Genomic DNA, 21,222 nt, shown 5'->3' on the forward strand with positions numbered 1-21,222 from the left:
ATTTCCAACCGTTTGCATCCATAAAATGGTGCTCTAGTCTGGTTTACAATGGGCGATGAGTGAAATGGAGACTTATGCGCATCACTTTTGTGGCTGGTTCGGTTTTCCCAAGGGTTTGATCTGAACTGCTTTCCCGTCTCTCTGTAAATTGCTTTTCTGCTGTTTTTGCCTTCCTGGTCTGGCTTTTAGGCCGCTCTGGCAGACAACGAGATTTCAATGTGCTTTTTTTTGCAATTGTTTTAATTTGCCTTTATAAACCTTTTAACTTTATTTTTGACTGCTATTTGGGCACGTGTGAAGGGGTGGAGATCAGAGCCTGATTGAACAAGATTGAACGATCCTATGCAATCCGGGGAAAAAAAATGAGATTATAAAAGTACAATCTTAACATTATAAACAGTTTAAAAATGGGGAAAGGGGCATGGACCAAACAGAATATCAACAGATAGCTGAGATCTGCATGGACAAATCAGGAAACTAAGGCTTAGAATGAGCTAAGACTTGAAATGCCAAAAATAATTTGAAAAAAAAAAATCAATATTTAAGAAACCAGGAAAAAAAGTCCTTGGGAGGAAATGTAAGAAAGTTGAAAACTTATGTCACTTATATTTGCTATAAAATACAGTGGTGGCCAAAATTGTGAAAACCTTTTGGGAAAAGTGTATTTTTGAGGTTGGATGGCTAATAAATACCACTTTTTTGGGGGAGTTTCGAGATAATCCTATTCCACTGCTGGAATGGCCTGGGAATAGCCCAGATCTTCACCCAATTGAAAATCTATGGAGCCAACTAAAGAAACTTGTTAGTTAGAAGCGACCCATCAATAAAACCCAGTTCATAGAAGCCATCATTCAATCTTGGTTTCACGTGATAACAGCTACAGAGCTCAAAGACTTGGTTCACTCCATGGGAAGACATTGTAAAGCCATAATTCATGCTAAAGTATGACACCCAACTAAGTATTAACTTGACGTGGTGATAAATTTTTGCATATCTCGTTTTTTCTACGTGTTTCACTTTCCTTCTTTATCCTGTAACTGCTATTCTAATAGCAAATCCTTCCTAAAAGTGATGGCATTACATTCTTGATTAAATTATCTTTCCATTGATATATAATTTTATGGTACTACTCCCCCAAAAAAGTGGTGTTATTAGCTAGTTTTAGAAAATACATTTTTTCCCCAAAAGGTTTCCACAATTTTGGCTGCTACTGTATCTGTGATTTTGTTTTAAGCATTGCAACACACCAGCTCCAGGAAGTATAAGTCTCATTCTTCTGTTCTTTATTTTATTTTATTTTATTTTTTCTTGGGAGCAGGTGCACAAACCCAGGATTTTGGATGAAATCCAACTTTCAGCAGAACTTGCAAAAAAAACAAAAAAAAAAAACAACAATAATAAGACACAGAACTCTTCAATGACAAATCTGACATCCATTTGGAAGCTCTGCCCCCTAGTGGTTTATCATCAAATTACAACCAGATGGCAGAAACAATTCAGGTTGAATGGATCTTAAAAATTGTTGCACGAAGAGAATAATTCGTGCTAGAATATAACACCAATCCTCTACAGGTTAAAGCAAAAACACCGAGCAAGGAACACACAGCTTGTTATTGTCAGGCACTGCATGTGTGTGAAGTTTTTTGTTTTTTTTTTTAATAAATTGTATCAAAGGGAGATTTTCCAAAATGTGGCACCGTCTCTTTCATTGCCTTGGCAAATGCAAAACATTAAAAAAAATCAGACTTAGAGCAAATGAATTTCCAACATTCAATGGTTTTGTGCTGCCAAATTTCATAGACACTGTACTGTGTCTTTTTTTTAAAAAAAAAAAATTGAATGATAATATGCACACGGGTAATTAATCGGATTAGAAATCTTAACAGGGTAGAATAGGCAATCGAATCAAGAGATCTTTTGTCGACGCGGAGTGGAGAAAACATTCTAAATCTGGATTTACAGGTTTGGCGTACAATTGGGCCAAAAAGGAAGTTTGAAAGCAGCAGCGTAGCAAATACAGCCCTCCGTTAAGCAGGACCAGCCCCGGTTAGCATTTGGATGGGAGGCCAGTAGGACATCCCAGAGTTTGGCTGGATTGAAAAGTCCCCCAAATCCCAGGAGCCGATAGAGAGACAAACCACTTCTGTACAGTGGCCAAAAAAAGATCAACGGAAAAATCCCGGAAGCCTTCAGGAATCTAGCTTGATTCAGTGGAGTCTTTAATTCAGAATAATAGAGGTGGAAGGGACCTTGGAGGTCCTCTAGTCCATCACCCTGCTCGAGCACACCGTTGTAGAAAAATAGTTGTCCAATCTCTTCTTGAAAATGATTGATGGAGCACCCACAACTTCTGGTGGCAAGGAGTTCCACTGATTAATTGTTCTCACTGTCAGGAAATTCCTCCTTAGTTCTAGGTTGCTTCTCTCCTTGATTAGTTTCCATCCGTTGCTTCTTGTTCTGCCCTCGGGTGCTTTGGAGAATAGCTTGACTCCCTCTTCTTTGGGGCAGCCCCTGAGATATTGGAAAATTGCATCAACCTTTAAGGAGTTTTGCTTTGTGGTGCAAGAGTTGCCAAGGGGGAGGGGGCTGCCCGCGTCTTTTCCTTTTATTCTCGGCTCAGGTGCCCGTTTGCCCCGCGTTGGAGTGAATCACGGCTCAGAAGCCGGCGAATGCCCCGGAGATGTTGCTGCCAGCCCACGAATGTATATTTTTCTCTGATTCACAACCCTCCCCACCTGCTTTCCGATTTCTCACACTCGCCATGACTCACGGAGCTTTGCTGCCGAGGCAGGAGTTCTGACGTGGCTATTATTAACAGCGATATTCTTAGAAGTTTCGCTCTCAGTCTCATGCAGGGAGGATGGGGACAGAGAAAGGCGATGCCTCCTCAACTTTGGGCCATCTGGCCATGGGGAGGCAGAGATGGCAGCCAGGATGCCTTGGCAAGGCAAGGGAGGAAGCTGGGCAGAGCCCGGGAATTTGCCATAGCTAACTTGCACAGGACAACTTGCCATGGCCAACTCACCATGGCCAACTCGCCATGGCCAAATCATCATGGCCAACTCATCATGGCCAACTCGCCATGGCCAACTCACCATGGCCAGCTCATCATGGCCAATTTGCCATGGACAAATAATCATGACCAAATCATCATGGCCAACTGATCACGGCCAACTCACCATGGCCAACTCATCATGGCCAATTTGCCATGGCCAACTCATCATGGCCAATTCGCCATGGACAAATAATCATGACCAAATCATCATGGCCAACTGATCACGGCCAACTCACCATGGACAAATCACCATGGCCAATTAATCACAGCCAACTCGCCATGGCCAACTCATCATGGCCAACTCATAATGGCCAACTCATCACAGCCAATTCGCCATGGACAAATCGTCATGGCCAACTTGCCATGGGCATCTCACCATGGGCAACTGCCAAAGGAGGGACAGAATGAAATGTGAATGACAATTAAAATAATGTTAACGAGAAATTTCCTGGCAGTGAAGGGAAATTTCCTGACAGAACAATCGGTGGGATGGCCTTGCCCTCCGAAGTTGTGGGTGCTCCTTAACCGGAGCTTTACATGACGAGATTGGGCCTCCATTTGTATGACATCTCCTGCTTGAACAGGGCGTTGGATTAGAAGACCTCCAAGGTCCCTTCGGCTCACTTAACAACCGTGTCACTCATGGAACAAGGGCACCCATTGGCTTCCCAACCGTGGCCAGAAAAGTCGTAAAATGGGGCAAAACTCACTCCACCAATGTCTCACTCAGCAACATAAATTCGGGGATGCATTGGGGGTCCTAACTCGAGAAGTTTTTTTGGGGGGGGGGGTTCAAACAGGCGCACTCTGCCTGGAGGGGGGGGAGAGAACTGAAGCCCCCACCTCCCCCTTGCTAGCTTCCAACTACATGGGAGCCCAGCCCTTGCCTGGGAGCGATGGGGGTTGTAGTCCGAAGACCCCAGTAAGGAGAGCCGGGAGGGTAGGAGGAAAGGGGGGGGCGGGGAGGAGGCGCGGCAGGGGCGCCGAGGGACCCGCCTGGGACCCACCCGGGGCGTGGAATCCGCTTCGGAGCCCCGCCTGGCTTGACGTGGCAGCCGCTGCAGCGAAGGCGGCTCCGTAAAAAGCAAAGCGCGCCCGGCTCGGCTCGGCTCGGCTCAGCTCAGCTCCACATCTGGATGGCGCCGCTGCTGTTTCTGCCGCTGCTGCTGGGGCTCCTCTCGGCCGTGGCGCCGCTGCGCGCCGTGCAAATCGACCGGAGCCGCTTGCAGTGGTTGGCCCGCGGGAAGGTGGAGGTAAGCGGGGGTCTCTCGATGCGGGCAGGGGTCCTCCTGGCCGGGGATGCGCGTCTCCAGCGGGCTTCTGCCGAGGTTGCTGCGCCTGCTGGACTGTCTCTCTCTGTCTCTCTCTGTCTCTGTCTCTCTAACTCTGTCTCTCTGTGTCTCTGTCTCTGTCTCTCTCTCTCTCTGTCTCTCTGTGTCTCTCTCTCTGTCTCTCTCTCTCTGTCTCTCTGTCTCTCTCTCTAACTCTCTGTCTCTCTCTCTCTCTCTCTGTCTCTCTAACTCTCTCTCTCTGTGTCTCTGTCTCTCTCTCTCTCTGTCTCTCTCTCTCTAACTGTCTCTCTGTGTCTCTCTCTCTGTCTCTCTGTCTCTCTGTCTAACTCTCTGTCTCTCTCTCTCTCTCTCTGTCTCTCTAACTCTGTCTCTCTGTGTCTCTGTCTCTGTCTCTGTCTCTCTCTAACTCTGTCTCTCTGTCTCTCTCTCTCTGTCTCTCTCTCTCTCTGTCTCTCTCTCTCTCTCTCTAACTCTGTCTCTCTCTCTCTGTCTCTGTCTCTCTCTCTGTGTCTCTCTCTCTCTGTGTCTCTCTCTCTCTCTAACTCTGTCTCTCTGTCTCTCTCTCTGTCTCTGTCTCTCTCTCTCTCTAACTCTGTCTCTCTGTGTCTCTCTCTCTCTGTGTGTCTCTGTCTCTGTCTCTCTCTCTGTCTCTCTCTCTCTAACTCTGTCTCTCTGTCTCTCTCTGTCTGTCTGTCTCTGTCTCTGTCTCTCTCTCTGTCTCTCTCTCTGTGTGTGTGTGTCTCTCTCTCCAGGTAGTCCTCGACTTATGGCCACCACAGAATCCCACTTGTTGAACGAGGCATGGGTGAAGTGAGTTTTGTCCCTTTGTCTTGCAGTTATTAAACGAGGAGCCCCAGCCAGCTTTCTTTCCCCCCTCCATTTATTTATTTATTTATTTATTTATTTATTACTTACTTACTACTTACTTACTTACTTACTTACTTACTTACTATTTAAATTTGTATACCGCCCTTCTCCCGAAGGACTCAGGGCAGCGAACAGCCAAAATTTAAAACACATACCGTATAAAAATTAAAAAGAATTACAACAGAATTAAATCAGTTTTAGCTTCCCTACATTTTAAAAACCCTTTCCCCATAAAATAACCCATTAAAATTTGAAGCCAGCCCGGCATGCTGGAATAAGAAGGTTATTGACTTTGCTTGTCGGGAAGTTGCAAAAAGGGGTTTGCGGGGGGGGGGGGAGGGGGCACTGCCATCGTCATAAATGTGAGTCAGGGTGGGGGGATCAAGCATCCCCGAATGTTCCTGTCGCGCGACCCTGGGGATGCTGCGACCGTCATAAAGTGTGACAAATGGCCTCAGGTCCCTTTTTTAAAAGAGCTGTTGTGACTTCGCTAAACTCAGTTGTAAGGACTACTCGTAGGGTGGCAAGAGAAGGGCACCAGCCTTCCTGGTACCCAACTGCTGAACAGGAGCCTTCCCCAAGCTGGTGGCCCCCCCCCCCCCCACAGATGCGGAGGGGCTTTCACGCCAGTTACCCCAAATAGCAGTGAGGGCAGTTTGGGGCTCAAAGCCTTTGGAGAGGGGCACCGGGTTGGAGAAGTCCGGAGTGGAAAGGTTGTAAGGGAAAACATCTGCATTGCCCAGGCAGCTGACGTGGTTTCTTTCTAACTTAACCCATTTTCAGCCCCTTAAAGGGATCAAACAAGCCAAGTTCACTGCATCAGGCGAAACAAAGTTAACCTCAACCAACTTCAGCAGGTTTGAATGGCGCTTCTAGATCTCTGACTGGCCTCTTTAAAAGTCTGTTACGTAGTAAAACACAAGGCTCGAGCGGTACAGGCTGCTAAAGGAATGGTGCAATGTTCGTTTTTGTGACCGTTCGAAAGTTACGACGGCAGTGAAAAAAGTGACCTAGGCCCGAGGCTTGGCAACTGACTTGTATTGATGACGGTTGTGGCGTCCCAAGGTCACGCGGTCCCCTTTTTGCGACCTTCCGACAAGCGAAGTCAAGGGGGAAGCTGGGTTCACTTAACAAATTGTGTTACTCGCTTAACAAAGGTAGTGATTCGCTGAACAACTTCGGTGAGAAAGGTTGTAAAATGGGGGGCAAAACTCACTTAACGATGGGACGTCTCACTTAACAGTGGAAATTTTGGGCTCAATGGCGGTCGTAGGTTCGAGGACCATGGGTATTGTGGTGCAGGCTCCAGTCCCCTACTCAAGCCTTAGAAACTCCCAGGCTGACGTGGCCCACTTACCAGATGGGGGTGTCGTGGTGGAGGAAATGGGTGGAGGGAGCTGTTGGGTGAAACCCCCCCCCCCCTCTCTCTCTCTCACACACACACACACACAAGGGGGAGGGGGCTCTGCGTTTGGAGGCAGGCTATCTCTGAGTCAATTTTCCCTCCTGGCTTGAGCCTTGAACAAAAACACAATAAATCAATTACATGCCAATTGCATAATTTCCTCAAGGGACTTCTGGAAATTGCAGCAATTATATTGCTGTTGTTATTGAAGTGTTGTTGATCTCGTGGCTGCATTGTTTCAGGCCGGGTTAAACGGTTGCAAGGCTCGCTGTGGGCTAAGGCAGTGGCCCCACCCAACCTTTGGGGCACCAAGGTACCGGTTCCGTGGAGAGAGGTCTTTCTGCAGACCGGAAGGGACGTGGTTTCGTGGGCTACCTGTGTCTCCAGGGATGGGGCTTCGCTTGTTTGCGTCGTCCTGTTTATGCTGTGGCCCGATCCACAGATGGTTTCTGGCATGCTGTGGTCCGGTCCACAGAGTTTCTGGCATGCCGTGGCCCGGTCCACATTGGGAACCCCCAGGGGTGAAATCCAGCAAGTTCTGGCCAGTTCTGGAGAACCAGTAGTGAAAATTTTGAGAACTGGCAAATGCCACCTCTGGCTGGCCCCAGAGTTGGGTGGGAATGGAGATTTTGCAAATTTCCAAAGATTAAAATACACAGTACAAAAAGAAACATAATACACAAAAAAAAGCAAGGAAAAAAAAAACAGACGGACACAGACACACAAAAACAAAAAATATAAACACCCAAAAACAAACATATCAAAATTTCAATACTAAGATTAAAATACACAGTACAAACATATCAAAATTTCAATACTAATAACGACTTTTCTGCATCGGTACCTCTAGCCTATTTAACCTCTTTACTCAAATTCTACTTCTAAATATCTGTATCTTAAAACTTACATCTTTATCTAAATGATCTTGATTTCTATTTACAATTTGACTCAACTCTCTCTCTTCTAGTTGTGTCTTCCCACTAATAGCATCTGTTAATAGGCTGGCTATGAGTCATGATGGAAAATGAAACTGTTGAAGAGAGAAAGATTGGAGGTTGAAAGATGGCATCATTATGTATGTTTAAATAATATGATGATTGGCAGTAGAAAATTGGCGTATTAAAATACTGAAAACCAAATAATGAAGGACTACGGCTTAATATAAACGTGGATTAACTCTAGGATAAGTAATGGTGACTTGACTAGAAGCTAGAATAGAGATAGAAATAAGAAATAGGGGGAATATTAGCATATATATATATAATAGAATATAAGCAATAATTAGATGGAATGTTTAGCGGTTAAAACTATTACTATGTATGTTTAAATAATATTACCATTGGCATTAACTATTTTAAAACGAACAAGTATATTAATACTAGAATAGAATAGAATTTTTTATTGGCCAAGTGTGATTGGACACACAAGGAATTTGTCTTGGTGCATACGCTCTCAGTGTACATAAAAGAAGAGATACGTTCATCAAGAATCATAAGGTACAACATTTAATGATAGTCATAGGATTATATATGTTTGATTAATGTAACAAATATTAAACACACAAGGGAACGTGGTGACTCAGTGGCTAAGACGCTGAGCTTGTCGATCGAAAGGTCGGCAGTTCAGCGGTTCGAGTCCCTAGTGCCGTTTAACGGGGTGAGTTCCCATTCCTTGTCCCAGCTTCTGCCAACCTAGCAGTTCGAAAGCAGGTAAAAAAATGCAAGTAGAAAAATAGGGACCCCCTTTGGTGGGAAGGGAACAGCTAGGAGGCAGCCTAATCTCTTCATTTCGGTGGGATGGCCACCTTGGTCGCACGAAAAGTAACCCAACCAGTTGAACGGGACTGTCCCTCTCCTGTAGCGTTAGAAACACGTTTTTGATGGTGCTCTTTCTCTCTCTCTCTCTCTCCTCCCCAACCCCAGAGCTGCGGAGGATGACGTTTGAACCGCCTGCCAGAGGTAAGCAATGAGTGATCTTGTTTCTATCCTCTGTTTATGCAGCCTAGGGTTATTGCATTGGCCTTTTTGGCAGCTGCAGCACAAGGCTGGCTCAGATTTAAGTGATTCTCCAGTAGGACAAATCTCAAAACTGCCTGCATGGGATTTCCAGAGTGTCAGTTCCCAACGAGGCTCCTAGGTTTCCTTTCTGGGCGCTGGGAGTAGAAGCCGAGCTTTTCTCCCTCCTGTTTCTCCATCCACACCCACAGCAGAGCCTCCAGAGACCAACCTGTCTCCTCTAACGGCCGATTCTTCCTTTCTTCTAGGTGAAGGCCTTTATCGACGAAGACCTGCCTTTGTAGTATCCTTTGCTGAGGTTTCATCCAGGCTCACCTTCTGTTGGGTTCATCCGCTACCTGGACTCTGCCGTCCTTCCCGATTTGAGGGTTGCTGAGTCTCAAGCCAGAGTCCCTCCTTGAACGGAATAGGATAAGTTGCCACAGCCAACTAGCCATGGCCAACTTGCCATGGTCAACTCGCTGTGGCCAACTCACCATGTCCAATTTGCCATGGTCAACTCGCTGTGGCCAACTAACAATGGCAATTTGCCATGGTCAACTCGCTGTGGCCAACTTGCCATGGTCAACTCACCACAGTCAACTCACCATATCCCTTGTTGTAGATGGAGCCCATGTGTGCCCCACCCGGAAATGCTCCCGGATCGATCTGGATCGCCCGATCCGGTAGCAATTTTTCCCTGTGGTTTGGCGATTCAGTAGCGATCGCTGCCTGGGTGTCATTACTTCCTGGTTTTAACCGGGAAGTAATGTTTATCTTCTGCGCAAGCACAGGTTTTGCACATGCACAGAAGGTGTACGGATGCGCAGAGCATGTGATTCCAAACCAGTAAGGAAGGTAAGTAGATTTCACCCCTTGATGGGTCCAGTTTGTGCAAAAACAGAAGCCACGGAGATCCCAAATTCCAGCACATGTGGGAAACCAAATCACGACACGCGCATGGCGGGGTGTCCTCCTCCAGCAGCCGATACGGCTCCTTAACGCACCACCTTAGCCACAACATGGACCTGAAATACCTGGCTGGAGCGGACCCCGAACTCATCCTGCTCAACATTCAGTTTGAAGAGCTCCAGGTGAGAGGGAATTATTTTGTCATCTTTTGCCTTTCTTCTATTATCAGTCACGAGGCTTTGAACAGTCCGACGTTTAGCTTAGCAAAGTTTGTGCCCTGCGGCCATCAGCTGTTTATGTAGCTTCTACGTTACAGATCAGCATAGATTTAACTCCAAGGTTTCACAGGGTCGGAAGAGGGTCTTGTAGGTCATCTAGTCTAACCCCCCCACCCAAGCAGGAGACCTTATGTTCTGACCTGAGAAAGTAAACAGCACAAACTTAGTCCCGGTAAAACCTCTTTTATTCAAACGGCTGTGAATTATTATCATTCCCAATCCGGCAGGCTTCTCAAACAGTCTTTCAGGGGAATGTTTATAAACACCCACCTTATCTCCCTTGGAATGCTGCCAGAGAACTAACTGCCACACGCAGGGCAAGGCCAAACTTAGCACAGAGTCAAACAGAGCTTTTCCAGAGCTTTTACCGACCAGATGAATGAATTGCTTCCTGCAAAAGCTCACGTCCCGTTCGAGGGGCCAATCATGACGGGAGGGGCCAATCATCTCCAAGCCTTACTCCCAAGTCGACCCTGTTTTCTTAATTGTTCCTGTCTCCTGGCAGTTCTGCGCATACGCACGCTGGGGACAGGCTCATGCTGTTCTTCTGCCTTGCTGCTGTCAGACTCTGGAGGCTGCACAAAACTATTAGATGGCCGTGGCCCCGTCTCTGCCTCCGATGCAGAGCCCTCATCCGAACTTTCCCCAGCCCCCAGGACTGGCCCAAGTTTCTCCCCAACCTCTTCAATGTCCAACTCTGCTGGCCGCCGTCAGGCTTCTAATTTCTGACAAGATGGCAGCCCAGTCTCTTCTGGAAAGCTTCCAGGGATGAAGTCGGGTTAACATCCAGCTGTCTTGCTGTAGTTGCGGCCAGAGGATGCTAGTCCCTATGATTTGCCTTTAACTTACAGAGAATCCCATTGAGTGAGATGACCCGGGACGAGATAAACCAACTGATACAAGAATTGGGGTTCTACCGGAAAGAAACACCAGATTCTCCTGTTCCCGACGCCTTCCAGATGGCACCTGCCAATTCGCTGCCACCGGATGTGGAAGCCATGAGAAGACACCGGAAGGAGAAAAAGGGGGCAGGGGGCTCAGACCTATAGAATTCGGTGTGCTCTGTTGGGGTTTGTTGAGGGGTGTCTCTTGGGAAGAAAGGGAAGTTTCGGGGCATTCAAAATATTTAGATAATCTGCTTAAGATCTTTTGAGGTTCACTCACCGTTGAATTGTGCTTCCAGAGAGATTAATATTCAAAGATGCAAAAGGCTGCCAATTAAGGGGAAGAACGTGCTCCCATCAGGAAGAGAAATATGCAAAATAAAAAGACAGCCACACACAAACGCCATCCCAGGCCTGCTACAGACGGTCCTCGACTTACGACTGCAGCGGAGACTTGGAAAAACCGTGGGAAGGTTGCGAATGGAGAAACCGTACGAACTTGAGGGACGCCGGACTCTTGTCAAGCGGCAAGCAACCATAAATCGCGGCGCTGGGATGATTACACAAGTCGGGTTTTTTTTTTCCAGCGCCTCTGAAACGAACGGTCGTTAAGTCAAGGACAGCCTGTAACAGAGAGAGAACGCAGTTCTCTTTAACAAGATTGACCAGACGAAGCCTCGAGCGATTCTGCCCTTCCTTCTCAAGACTGGCATTCTTGCACCAGGCAAGGTGCCACCCGCGTGGCCAGCACTCCCCCCCTCCAGCTGTGCCTCACCTGTGTAGGACTGGATGAAGCCTTCTGCAGAAAGCTGTTGCTGCCGAAGGTGGATGGACACGTCCTACCAGGCTGGGGGTGCGCAGCCTGGTTGAGGGGAGCACGTCGGCGGATCCCGACTGGTTTAGGATAGTAACAATAAAGTTGCCCTTCGTCCACCAGCAGAAGCTTCTGCCTCTCGTGTGTTGTTGGGGTTTTTTGGCAGACTTTCCACGGGGGGAAATTCCCTGCCAAACTTTACCGCTTGGTCACGAGCACAATCGCGAGGGTGCGCCAAAGGTGCGGTGTGTTTTTTTTTCTCTCAAGAGGCCACTGGACTTTCTGGTTGTTTTCTCTTGGAAGACGTTTCGCTTCTGCTCCGAGAAGCTTCTTTGGCTCTGAGACAGGAGGAGGAGAAGCGAAATGTCTTCCAAGAAAAAAAACAACAGAAAGTCCAGTGGTCCCCTAAAAAAAAACAAAAAACCACCATACCACTTTTGGGACAACTGTGACCTGGATGACTGGAGAATCTCCGTAGACATTTAGCTATGTGGAGGAGGATTGTGGGTCCTTGGTACTCTCTGAGCGTGGTTGTTTTCTTGAAGACGTTTCATGACCCAAAGTAGGTAACGTCATCAGGGCTAGAAGAGAATTGGGATTTCAAAGAGGAGTGCGGGGTCCCTGGCGCTCTTTGAGCGTGCTTACTTTCTTGCTGATGTTTTATTACCCAACTAGATAACCTCATCAGAGCTTGGGAGGGGAGGCGTGCGGGCGAGGCGAAGGCAGGAACGAGGCAGGGACAACAATTCCAAACGCTTTATTGTCTTGGTGATGCCGATACATTCTTGTGCTGGCGCGAAGAAGGGTTACAATCCCAGAGGGAGGCCGGCGGCGCGTAGGTGCACAGTCCACGGTCCCGTTTCCACCCCAAGGACTGGTTTGCCCCACTTCGGAGTCACTTGAAGCGGGCAAGGGAGTTCGGGGTAGGGTGAGGTACCAGACGAACGGCACCCCGGCGGGAACTCACGGGAATAAAACTCCCCATCTGAGTCCTCCTTTGGTCATGGAGTTGAGATATGCCCCCCCTCACCCTCAGCAACCTTTTAGCAAGAGGCCGAAGGAACATCTCAGCAACATCTATCGTCTCAGAGCCCCTCTGAGCTGGCACAGCCCCCCTCCCCATCCCATGGCAGGGCTCGTTTTTTTGTTTTTTTTTAAAAAGCCACCCCTCCTCTAATATTTTCTTGCGAACCGAGGAAAGTGCGCGGTTCCACGGCCGGGGCAGCCGAGCGCAAGAGGCTGCCTCCCCAAAGACCAAAGCGAGCTAATTTGGGATGGGTGGGGTCAGGAGCACAACCTGCCCTCTTTCCCTTCCCACGTCCCCCCCCCGGCCACCTCCTTCGCAGCCAGAGGCCAGCTTTCTCTCCGTGACAAAACGGCGTGCAAAAAAAAAATAAGTGAAAACACACGGCTCTCCGTGATCAGGCTGGGCTTTGCTGGTGGGGAACCCGAGGCGGACGTGAAAGTTCCCCCCCCCAGAGGGGTTTCTACACGCGGCCCCCAGATTGGCTTTCCTTCAGCGGGGTGGGGTGGGTCCCTAGGAACGAGGGGGGGAGGGGAAAAGCTGCTGCAATCAAATGAACTAGCCTGTGTTTCCACAACGTGGGGGGGTCACACAACACGTGAACTGTTAAGCTGATCTCCAGTAGATCTCTTGCAAGGCCCAGGGTCGCTTGTACCGTCAGGACTGAGCGTGGGTGGGTGGGGGCTATGGGCTTCTTCTTTTTTTTTTTTTTAAAAAAAAAAACAGAATAACTTACAAGCCACAATCAAAACAACCTTGGTATAAAAAGCAGGTGCAGTGCAAAGTTGGCCGCCAAACCGTCCTGGTCCCATTTTTCTGGGGTGGGCGGCCCCACCCGATCCTTGGTGTGGTCCAAATTGCCAACGGCTGGCCTGCGGTGAGGGGGCACAGGTGCTACTCAAGCCTCCCCCCACCCAGAAGAGGAGGAGGTGAGGAGTGGGGAAGAGTGGGGGAAGCTGCCCACCCCTCCTCGACTGCCCGTCCAGCCGTTTGAAGGGTGGGGTCTCTCGGAAGAGGAGAAGGCTACAGGTGCGCCTGACGCCGCTGAAGCTCGTGACGCCGCAGGTGGTTGTAGAGGGACTGGACGTAGGTGAAGACGCATTTCGCATCCGGACGTTTCCCCATGATCATCATGTCTTCCACGTCCACCAGCGGGACGCAATCCACCAGCATCCTGCAAAAGTCAAGGGACACGGGTTCGATTCGGGGACGGGGCAGGACGAAGAGCCCACACTGTCCCCCCCCCTGCACTTAGCTGCGATTGGGGCCAGAAGCCGGGATCCAGCTCGGTCTAGGACAGAGGTGTCAAACTCGATTTCATTGAGGGCCGCATCAGGGTTGTGTTTGGCCGCAGGGGGCCGGGGTGGGCGTGGCCAGATCAACGTCACTCGTGTTGGGGGCACGAGTGACCTGAGGCCTGAGGTGGCCTGAGCACCCTACCAGCCAAAATGGGTTCCCGAGCTCCGTTTTCGGCTGCGACGGCCTCCTGCAACCCTCTGCCGGCTTGCAGAGGGTTGCAGGAGGCCGTCGCAGCTGAAAACGGAGTTCAGGAGCCCATTTTGGTTGGCAGAGGCACCGCAGGCTGGTCCTTTGCTGTTTTCAGGGCGGCCCCACGGGCCAGATCTAAGTACCCCATGGGCCTTGAGTTTGACCCCCCCTGGTCTAGGACAACTCGCCGCGGGACGGAAGTTACATTAATATCAACGAAACGGTCCCTTCCAACTGTGTTACTGTTACCTTGTAGAATAGAATCGTGCAAGAAAGGAGGGTCAGGATGAAATGGGAATGGCGAAAATTAAAAGTCATGTTTACATTATTTTAAATAATTCGTCTCACTTAACGACATCCACATCGGGCTGTTGGTCATAAATTGAGGGCCACCTGCATACAAATTCAGCAGCAAAGTTTGAATAGGGACGTCAACTTTTCTACCCGCAGAGAACGTTGTACTGCAGAGCAGGGCCCCAGGGCATTCTGATAAAACACAGCTAACCATCCTTCCCTGGAGCAAAACGCCACTTGCAAAATGGTCAGGCTTCTAGTCCTCAGTGAGGCCGACCGGTGAACTAACGTCGTGGTTTTGTGGCCATAAAACTCCTTAAGATTTAGCCTTCGGAGGGGGGTGAGGGAAACCAGCCAAGGGCAAAAGGCAAAACGAAGGACCGGTGGGATGAAACCCATAATCCCCAGGCAGAAGATGTAAATCCCGAGATCTACAGCTCTGCTGCTCGGAGGGTGCCAGGTTGGCGAAGAGAATCCTCAGGGTGCCCACCAAACAATTACAGGGAGTTCTCACTTACCAACGGCTTTGCTTAGTGACCATTTAAAGTTACAGTGGTGCAACACCCACCACCCCACTCCCAAGCTTTGCAACCAGTCCTCACACTTATGACTGTAGCAGCCTCTTGTGATCCCGTGAAATGGAGAAGCTGCTAGAAGCTGCTCCAGAAATCTCACATCAGGGTCCCCTGTCACCTCGCTTTAACAACCTGCACTGACTCACTTAACAACCTAGGAGGCCATAAGCCCATCGGGGTCGTGTGATGTTCCGCTTACTGACCACGGTGCTTGCCTGTCCCAATAGCGGATTCTAAACGGGGGCTATTCGTACTTCTGGAAGTAATTTGAAAAGCGCAGTTATTTATTTTTTAAAGCTTGATTGATTATACTTGAGTATTGACAGTATTTCTTGGGGTGGGGAGAAACTTCCCTTTCAGTGAATTTGTAACCTGTGGTTTTATATCAGCAGGGCTGGGATGGAGAAAACCAAATTTCCCAGCATAAAAGAGAAAGTATCCGAGATGGGAATGTGGTTTTTTCCACAACTGTACAAAAGAAGGGAATCCTTGTTGCTTCCTTCCAAAGAAGAACAGCCCTCACATCTCCTGGTGGTCTCCCATCCAAGGGCTTTCTCAGCCTGGATGCCCCCCAAACCCCAATAGGGACGTGGGCCGCAGGGTCAATTCAGGCACCAACTCAGTTATGCACAGGGAAGCTGGGGGGGGGGGGAAGTAGGCAAGAGAGGAGATGATGGACACCCCCCCCCGCCCCCCGCCCCAGGCAGTGGGGAAAGGCCTGGGCGAGCTCCAAGCGATCCAGGCTGCCCTTATAAAGCCATTGTTTAGCTCGCTCGGTGTGGGGCTTCTCGGCTTCCCAGGAGAAGGCAGGAGATGCTATTAACAAGGCCGGCCTGAGTCACTTTTTCCAGCTTCTCCGAGAACTTATAAGGTCTGGGCAAGGCACGGGTAGAAGAGGGACCCTCCGTCACCTGTCCTGCTCCTGCCTCTCCCAAAATCCTGGGAAGGGACCCTCCGTCACCTGTCCGGCTTCTGCCTCTCCCAAAATCCTGGGAAGGGACCCCACATCACCTGTCCTGCTCCTGCCTCTCCCAAAATCCTGGGAAGGGACCCCACATCACCTGTCCTGCTCCTGCCTCTCCCAAAATCCTGGGAAGGGACCCTACGTCACCTGTCCGGCTCCTGCCTCTCCCAAAATCCTGGGAAGGGACCCTCCGTCTCCTGTCCGGCTTCTGCCTCTCCCAAAATCCTGGGAAGGCCAGCTACAGATGCTCCTTCTAATTGCCCCAGGAGGGTCTTTGAGGAAGCACCCCTCCTTTCCAGAACTAAAGCACCTTAAAGTTGGGAATCTCTGTGTTTCTCGTGAGCGCTGAGGATACCCGAGGGGTCAGGAGGTGCATCTCTGGCTTTACATCCCCTAAACACAACCCCCCACCCACCCCCACCCCCAAGAAACAACCCCAGGAGAGGAAAGCTTCTCACCGTAGCGCTGAAGGAGGGGAGGTTTAAGATTTTTTGGTTTTGACCAAGCCTTTCTGAACCAGACAGCGATAGAACTCCTGGATGTACGTGTAAACGCACTTCCAATCCGGTTCCCTCATCCGGACCATGTCTTCCACGTCCAGCAACTGCGCGCATTCTGCCTGTGTCCTGGGGGAGGGGAGGGGACGGGGGGGAGGGAATTGTGGTGGAGGGAGGGAGGGAGGGGGAGAGGAAGCCAGTGATCACAGCCCGGACAAATTTGGGGGCGGGGGGAGAGAGAAGAGAGAAAGAAATCGGACAAAGAAAGAAAGAGAGAGAGAGAGAGAGAAAAAAAAACACAAGATACATAAATTCGGTCCACATTCTCGGTGACGAGACCCACACGTGCATGCAATGGGGTGAGCAGGCACGGACTCTCCACCATGCGATGCAAACAGAGAGGAGGGGGATGTTGGGGGTGCCAATGGATACGGGGTGGGTGGACTCATTCCTGAGCGAGATGCAGAAGAGAGGGGAGCGAAGGATGCGACGAATATCCAGACGGGACGGCCAGGACAGACAGACAAAAAGACAGAGAGGTGGACAGGACAGGAAACTGAGCGGGGTGCTCTTTGTGCCCTCCGTATCAGGGGTCCCCAACCTCTGGGCTACGGCCCACGATCGCTCCGTGGCCTATTTGCAGCCGGGCCACGTTAAGTCGCAGGCGGTTGAGGACTCACTCGCGCGAGCGTCGCGGGGGAGCTCGGCGTCCCACTTGTGCGAGTACCGTTGCCCACACACGCCCCTGCCCCTCCCACAAAACCACCCCCCACTTTTCCCCCTTCCCCACCACCCTCACCAACTGGGAAGGTTGGGGAACCCTGCTCTATACGGCAACATATAGAGAAGGGATGAGCGACTCGCTCTGCGTGTGCCCCATCCTTGGAAATGGGCCTCTGCACGGCCGGAGTGCGCCAAGCCAAGAAAAATGAGAAAGAATTAGGGGTGGGGGGGGAGGAGGGCAAGGCAGAAGCTGCACAGGAGGCCCCTGAGTTTGGGCCGTGGGAGAAGGGCTTGCTCGGTCTCGTGGTCCACGCCTCAGACTCTCGGCGGAAAAAAGAGTAGAGCGGACAACGACCCACGCTGCAGTCTGGAGGCAGAACAGCCGGTTCCACTTACCCGATTTCCCCAAACCCAATGGGTCAGAAGCCACAGGCAGCAGAGGGGGAGAGCTGGAGAGAGGCTAGTCAGGACACACACACACACACACACACACACACACACACACGTCTCAGATTGGTTCTGCAAGTGCCACTATTCACAGGGCCACCAGACCCTGGAAAAATGCAGGAGGAGAGACGAGGACTCGCCGTTGCTCAGGGGAAGGATGAGAAAGGCCTTGGAGGGAGGAAGCACCGGAAGAGACAGGCAGAAAACAGCAAAAAAGGAAAAGGCAGAAAGTTTTCTCACGCACTTCCTTTCGCTGCCGGAGTAAAATCCTCGCCGGAAAGGCAAAAGCCGAAAAAAGCCACTGCCGTGCCAGCCGCTCCATAACTCAAACAGGCTCTAAGTCCCCCCCACCCCGTTCCCTCCATCGCATCCTACTCCAAGCTGCAACGGGAGCCCAGCCGGTGATGCCAACCTTAAACAGGGATCGCAGCTGCTTATCGCCCTTGGCCAATGATGCCCGCCTTCCTCCCCTCCTCCACATGCTCAGCTCCAGGCAGAAATGCACAACCCCCCCCCCACCCCCCATTTGAATGCATCCCAACCCTGACGTGTCGTCCTTCAGGAACGTCCGCAGGAGCCATTTCACCGACGAAAAAAACCACACAAGGGAAGAAATTTGAGGAATTCCAGATCAGAGAAAAACAGGAAAAATGCCCGGCATCGTGCCATCTTCACCCATCAAGGCATGTCTGCTTTTCCGACGTCCAGAATGGCTGAATTTGGGGAGTTCAGAAAACTATAGACGCCGATTTTGACATTCTGCTTCCAAAAACTTGCGGGGCGACAGCTCTCTTTTCGTTGGCCAAAATGTGTTCTCCCGCCGGATCATATTCCTCTGCGTCTTTCCTAACTGGATCCCCCTCCCCGTTCTTTCGCCTAGCGGGCAGCTCTGGGGCCCTTGGCGAGCGAGTTGTGAGCGCTCCCACAAAATGGCCACGGCGGCAGAGTCCCTTTGACCAAGCGGCCTCGAATTTCTATCCTCAAGAAGACACCTGTCATCTTCTCCCCACTCTTTTTTTCTTTTTTTCATGCTGCCCAGTCGAGCGCCAGCCTGTTGAGGTTCACCATCTTATTTTGTGAAACAGGGAAGGGGAATTACCTGGGGGACCTTCTACCACTCAGCCTTCCATCCTTCTGAGGTGGGTAAAACGAGGACCCAGATTGTTGGGGGCAAGAGGCTGACTCTGTAAACTGCTTAGAGAGGAGCTGGAAAGCACTGTGAAGCGGTCTGTTAAGTCTAGGTACTATTGCCCTTTATTCCTTCCCCCCTCCTTCCCATTTATCCTTCCTTCCTTCCTTCCTTCCTTCCTTCCTTCCTTCCTTCCTTCCTTCCTTCCTTCCTTCCTTCCTTCCTTCCTTCCTTCCCTTCCCTTCCCTTCCCTTCCCTTCCTCATTCCTTCCTTCCTTCCCTCCCTCCCTCCCTGTGGTTAGAATGCAGCATTGCAGGCTAATTCTGCCGACTGCCAGCAGTTCGATCCTGACCAGGCTCAAGGTTGACTCCTTCCGTAAAATGAGGACCCAGATTGTTGGATAGGCTGACTGTAAACCATATGAGCAGGGGTCAGCAACCTTAAACCCTCAAAGAGCCACAAAGGTCCTAACCGGAAGCCCCCCGTTCAATTCTGGAACTGATTGGAAGTCTGGTTCCCCCACCATAGAGTCTCCTCCTAGTGCGGTGTCCTTTTTCCTCTACCTGTCCTAACCAAAAGCCCTATCAATTGTGGAGCCGACCGGAAAATCCGCCCCTTGCCATAGAATCTCCTTCTGGCATGCCATGCTTCCCCCCCCAACAATCGGAAGCTCCTCTCAAAATAGTGGCACCAACCAGCAACAGGGAGCCGCAGGAGAGAGATGTAAGAGCCACATGCGGCTCCAGAGCTGCGGGTTGCTGACCCCTGAATTAGAGAGACGGCTAGAAAGCACTGCGAAGCGGTATATAAGCCTTAAGTGCTATTGCTATCGGGTGGGCTAGATAGGGGGAGGTCAGGAGCTCTTCCGGGAGCCAGCCAGCCTGCCAAGCTGGCCGGAACAGACCCTGCCCCGCAGAGGGATACCTACTCAGCTGCGGAGAAGGCCATCTCAAAGTTGTGCCTCCGGTCCTGGGGTGAGAGTTGCGTGTAATCAAAAGCCTCAGGGAAGAAGTTGTGGACGAGAGCGCAGAAGGCCATGCCGTCGCTCCAGCTGGAGGAGAAGTTCTGGATGTCCACGTGCTGCTCAAGGGGGGAGAGAAATGAGGTAAGGTAAAGGTAAAGGTTCCCCTCGCATGTATGTGCTAGGCGTTCCTGACTCTAGGGGGCGATGCTCATCTCCGTTTCAAAGCCGAAGAGCCAGCGCTGTCCGAAGACGTCTGTGTGGTCATGTGGCCGGCAGGACTCAACGCCAAAGGCGCACGGAACGCTGTTCCCTTCCCACCAAAGGGGGTCCCTATTTTTCTATTTGCATTTTTAACCTGCTTTCGAACTGCTAGGTTGGCCGAAGCTGAGACAAGGAACGGGAGCTCAGCCCATTACGCGGCACCAGGGATTCGAACCGCTGAACTGCCAACCTTTCGATCGACAAGCTCAGCGTCTTAGCCACTGAGCCACCATGTCCCAAGAAAAAGAGGGCTGGGCCCAGGGAGGCCGCGGGAGACGGGCAGGGGGCTCACCTCGTAACCCCGCGTCTTGGCGCGGCACCAGTCCAGAAGCATCTGCTTGATGGTGTTGGCATTGGGGACCCCGAAGCTGGAAGAGCGCTGGACTCCCACCCGGGCCATCGCAGGGTTGGCGGGGCTGTGGAGAAGACAAAGCAGGCGTCTTGTAGCTGCTTTGGGGGCAGGCAGGCTGGCCGGCACAGGCGCCTCCCAAAACAAGCACCCTCTGAACTTTTACCTGGACGTCAACCTGAGTGTTGGTGGCCCCAAAGTGTCACTTTGGAGGGAGGGAGGAAAGGAAGGAAGGAAGGAAGGAAGGAAGGAAGGAAGGAAGGAAGGAAAGGAAGGGAGGGAGGAAGGAAGGAGAGATAGAGAGGGAGGGAAGGAAGGAAGGAAGGAAGGGAGGGAGGAAGGAAGGAGAGATAGAGAGGGAGGGAGGGAAGGAAGGAAGGAAAGGGAGGGAGGGAGGAAGGAAGGAAGGAAGGAGAGATAGAGAGGGAGGAAGGAAGGAAGGAAAAGGAGGGAGGAAGGAAGGAAGGAAGGAGACAGAGAGAGAGGGAGGGAGGGAAGGAAGGAAGGAAAGGAAGGAATGGAGGAAGGAAGGAGAGATAGAGAGGGAGGGAAGGAAGGAAGGAAGGGAGGGAGGAAGGAGAGATAGAGAGGGAGGGGGGAAGGAAGGAAGGAAAGGGAGGGAGGGAGGGAGGAAGGAAAGAAGGAAAGAGAGGGAGGGAGGAAAGAAGGGAGAGAGAGAGGGATGGAGGGAAGAAAGGAGGGAAGAAGGAAGGAAGCAGGGAGGGAGGAGGGAAAGAAAGGGAAGGAAAGGAAAAAGAAGGAAAGGAAAGAAAAAAGAAAAAAGAAGGGAAAGGGAAAGGGAAAGGAAAGGAGAAAGTCAGGAGCAAGAGCAAGTTGCTATATTTAGAACAAAACGAGGCACCAGCTGGATTAAAAGAGCCAAAGGCTTGGCAGGAGGCGGCCTCCCTCGGGGACCATCTCGCGCTGGGAACTCAGCCACGGAAAGGCCCTTGCAGGAAGAAGGTCCCTCCAGGAAGCCGCCAAGATGTCAGCTGAAGGAGCCAA

At 50.8% G+C, this 21,222-nt stretch overlaps 2 protein-coding genes across 7 annotated transcripts in view; one reads left to right on the forward strand and one right to left on the reverse strand.

Moving 5' to 3' along the window:
- Window positions 1–3,871: 3,871 nt before the first annotated feature.
- SELENOM (selenoprotein M) lies at window positions 3,872–11,623 on the forward strand. Its single transcript, XM_034428688.3, has 5 exons — window positions 3,872–4,308; window positions 8,542–8,577; window positions 8,883–8,917; window positions 9,629–9,707; window positions 10,655–11,623. The coding sequence occupies exons 1-5, from the start codon at window positions 4,192–4,194 to the stop codon at window positions 10,850–10,852; spliced, it is 465 nt and encodes a 154-aa protein (XP_034284579.1). The 5' UTR covers window positions 3,872–4,191; the 3' UTR covers window positions 10,853–11,623.
- A 619-nt stretch (window positions 11,624–12,242) lies between these two features.
- Window positions 12,243–21,222, reverse strand: part of SMTN (smoothelin) — a 76,799-nt gene continuing 67,819 nt past the window's right edge. For 3 of the 6 annotated variants that reach the window (XM_087880415.1, XM_060691870.2, XM_087880414.1), the window contains exons 19-22: window positions 20,161–20,284; window positions 19,572–19,723; window positions 16,305–16,472; window positions 12,243–13,699 (exon numbers count right to left, since the gene is read on the reverse strand). In XM_087880415.1, coding sequence (XP_087736541.1) covers window positions 16,328–16,472; window positions 19,572–19,723; window positions 20,161–20,284 — 421 coding nt within the window. In that variant the 3' untranslated portion in view covers window positions 12,243–13,699; window positions 16,305–16,327. The remainder of the gene's footprint in view (window positions 13,700–16,304; window positions 16,473–19,571; window positions 19,724–20,160; window positions 20,285–21,222) is intronic. The other 3 variants (XM_087880413.1, XM_060691867.2, XM_087880412.1) reach the window with 1 other exon arrangement.

Source organism: Pantherophis guttatus, chromosome 17, assembly GCF_059756535.1.
Source record: "Pantherophis guttatus breed Tessera chromosome 17, ASM5975653v1, whole genome shotgun sequence".
Lineage (NCBI taxonomy): Eukaryota > Metazoa > Chordata > Lepidosauria > Squamata > Colubridae > Pantherophis > Pantherophis guttatus.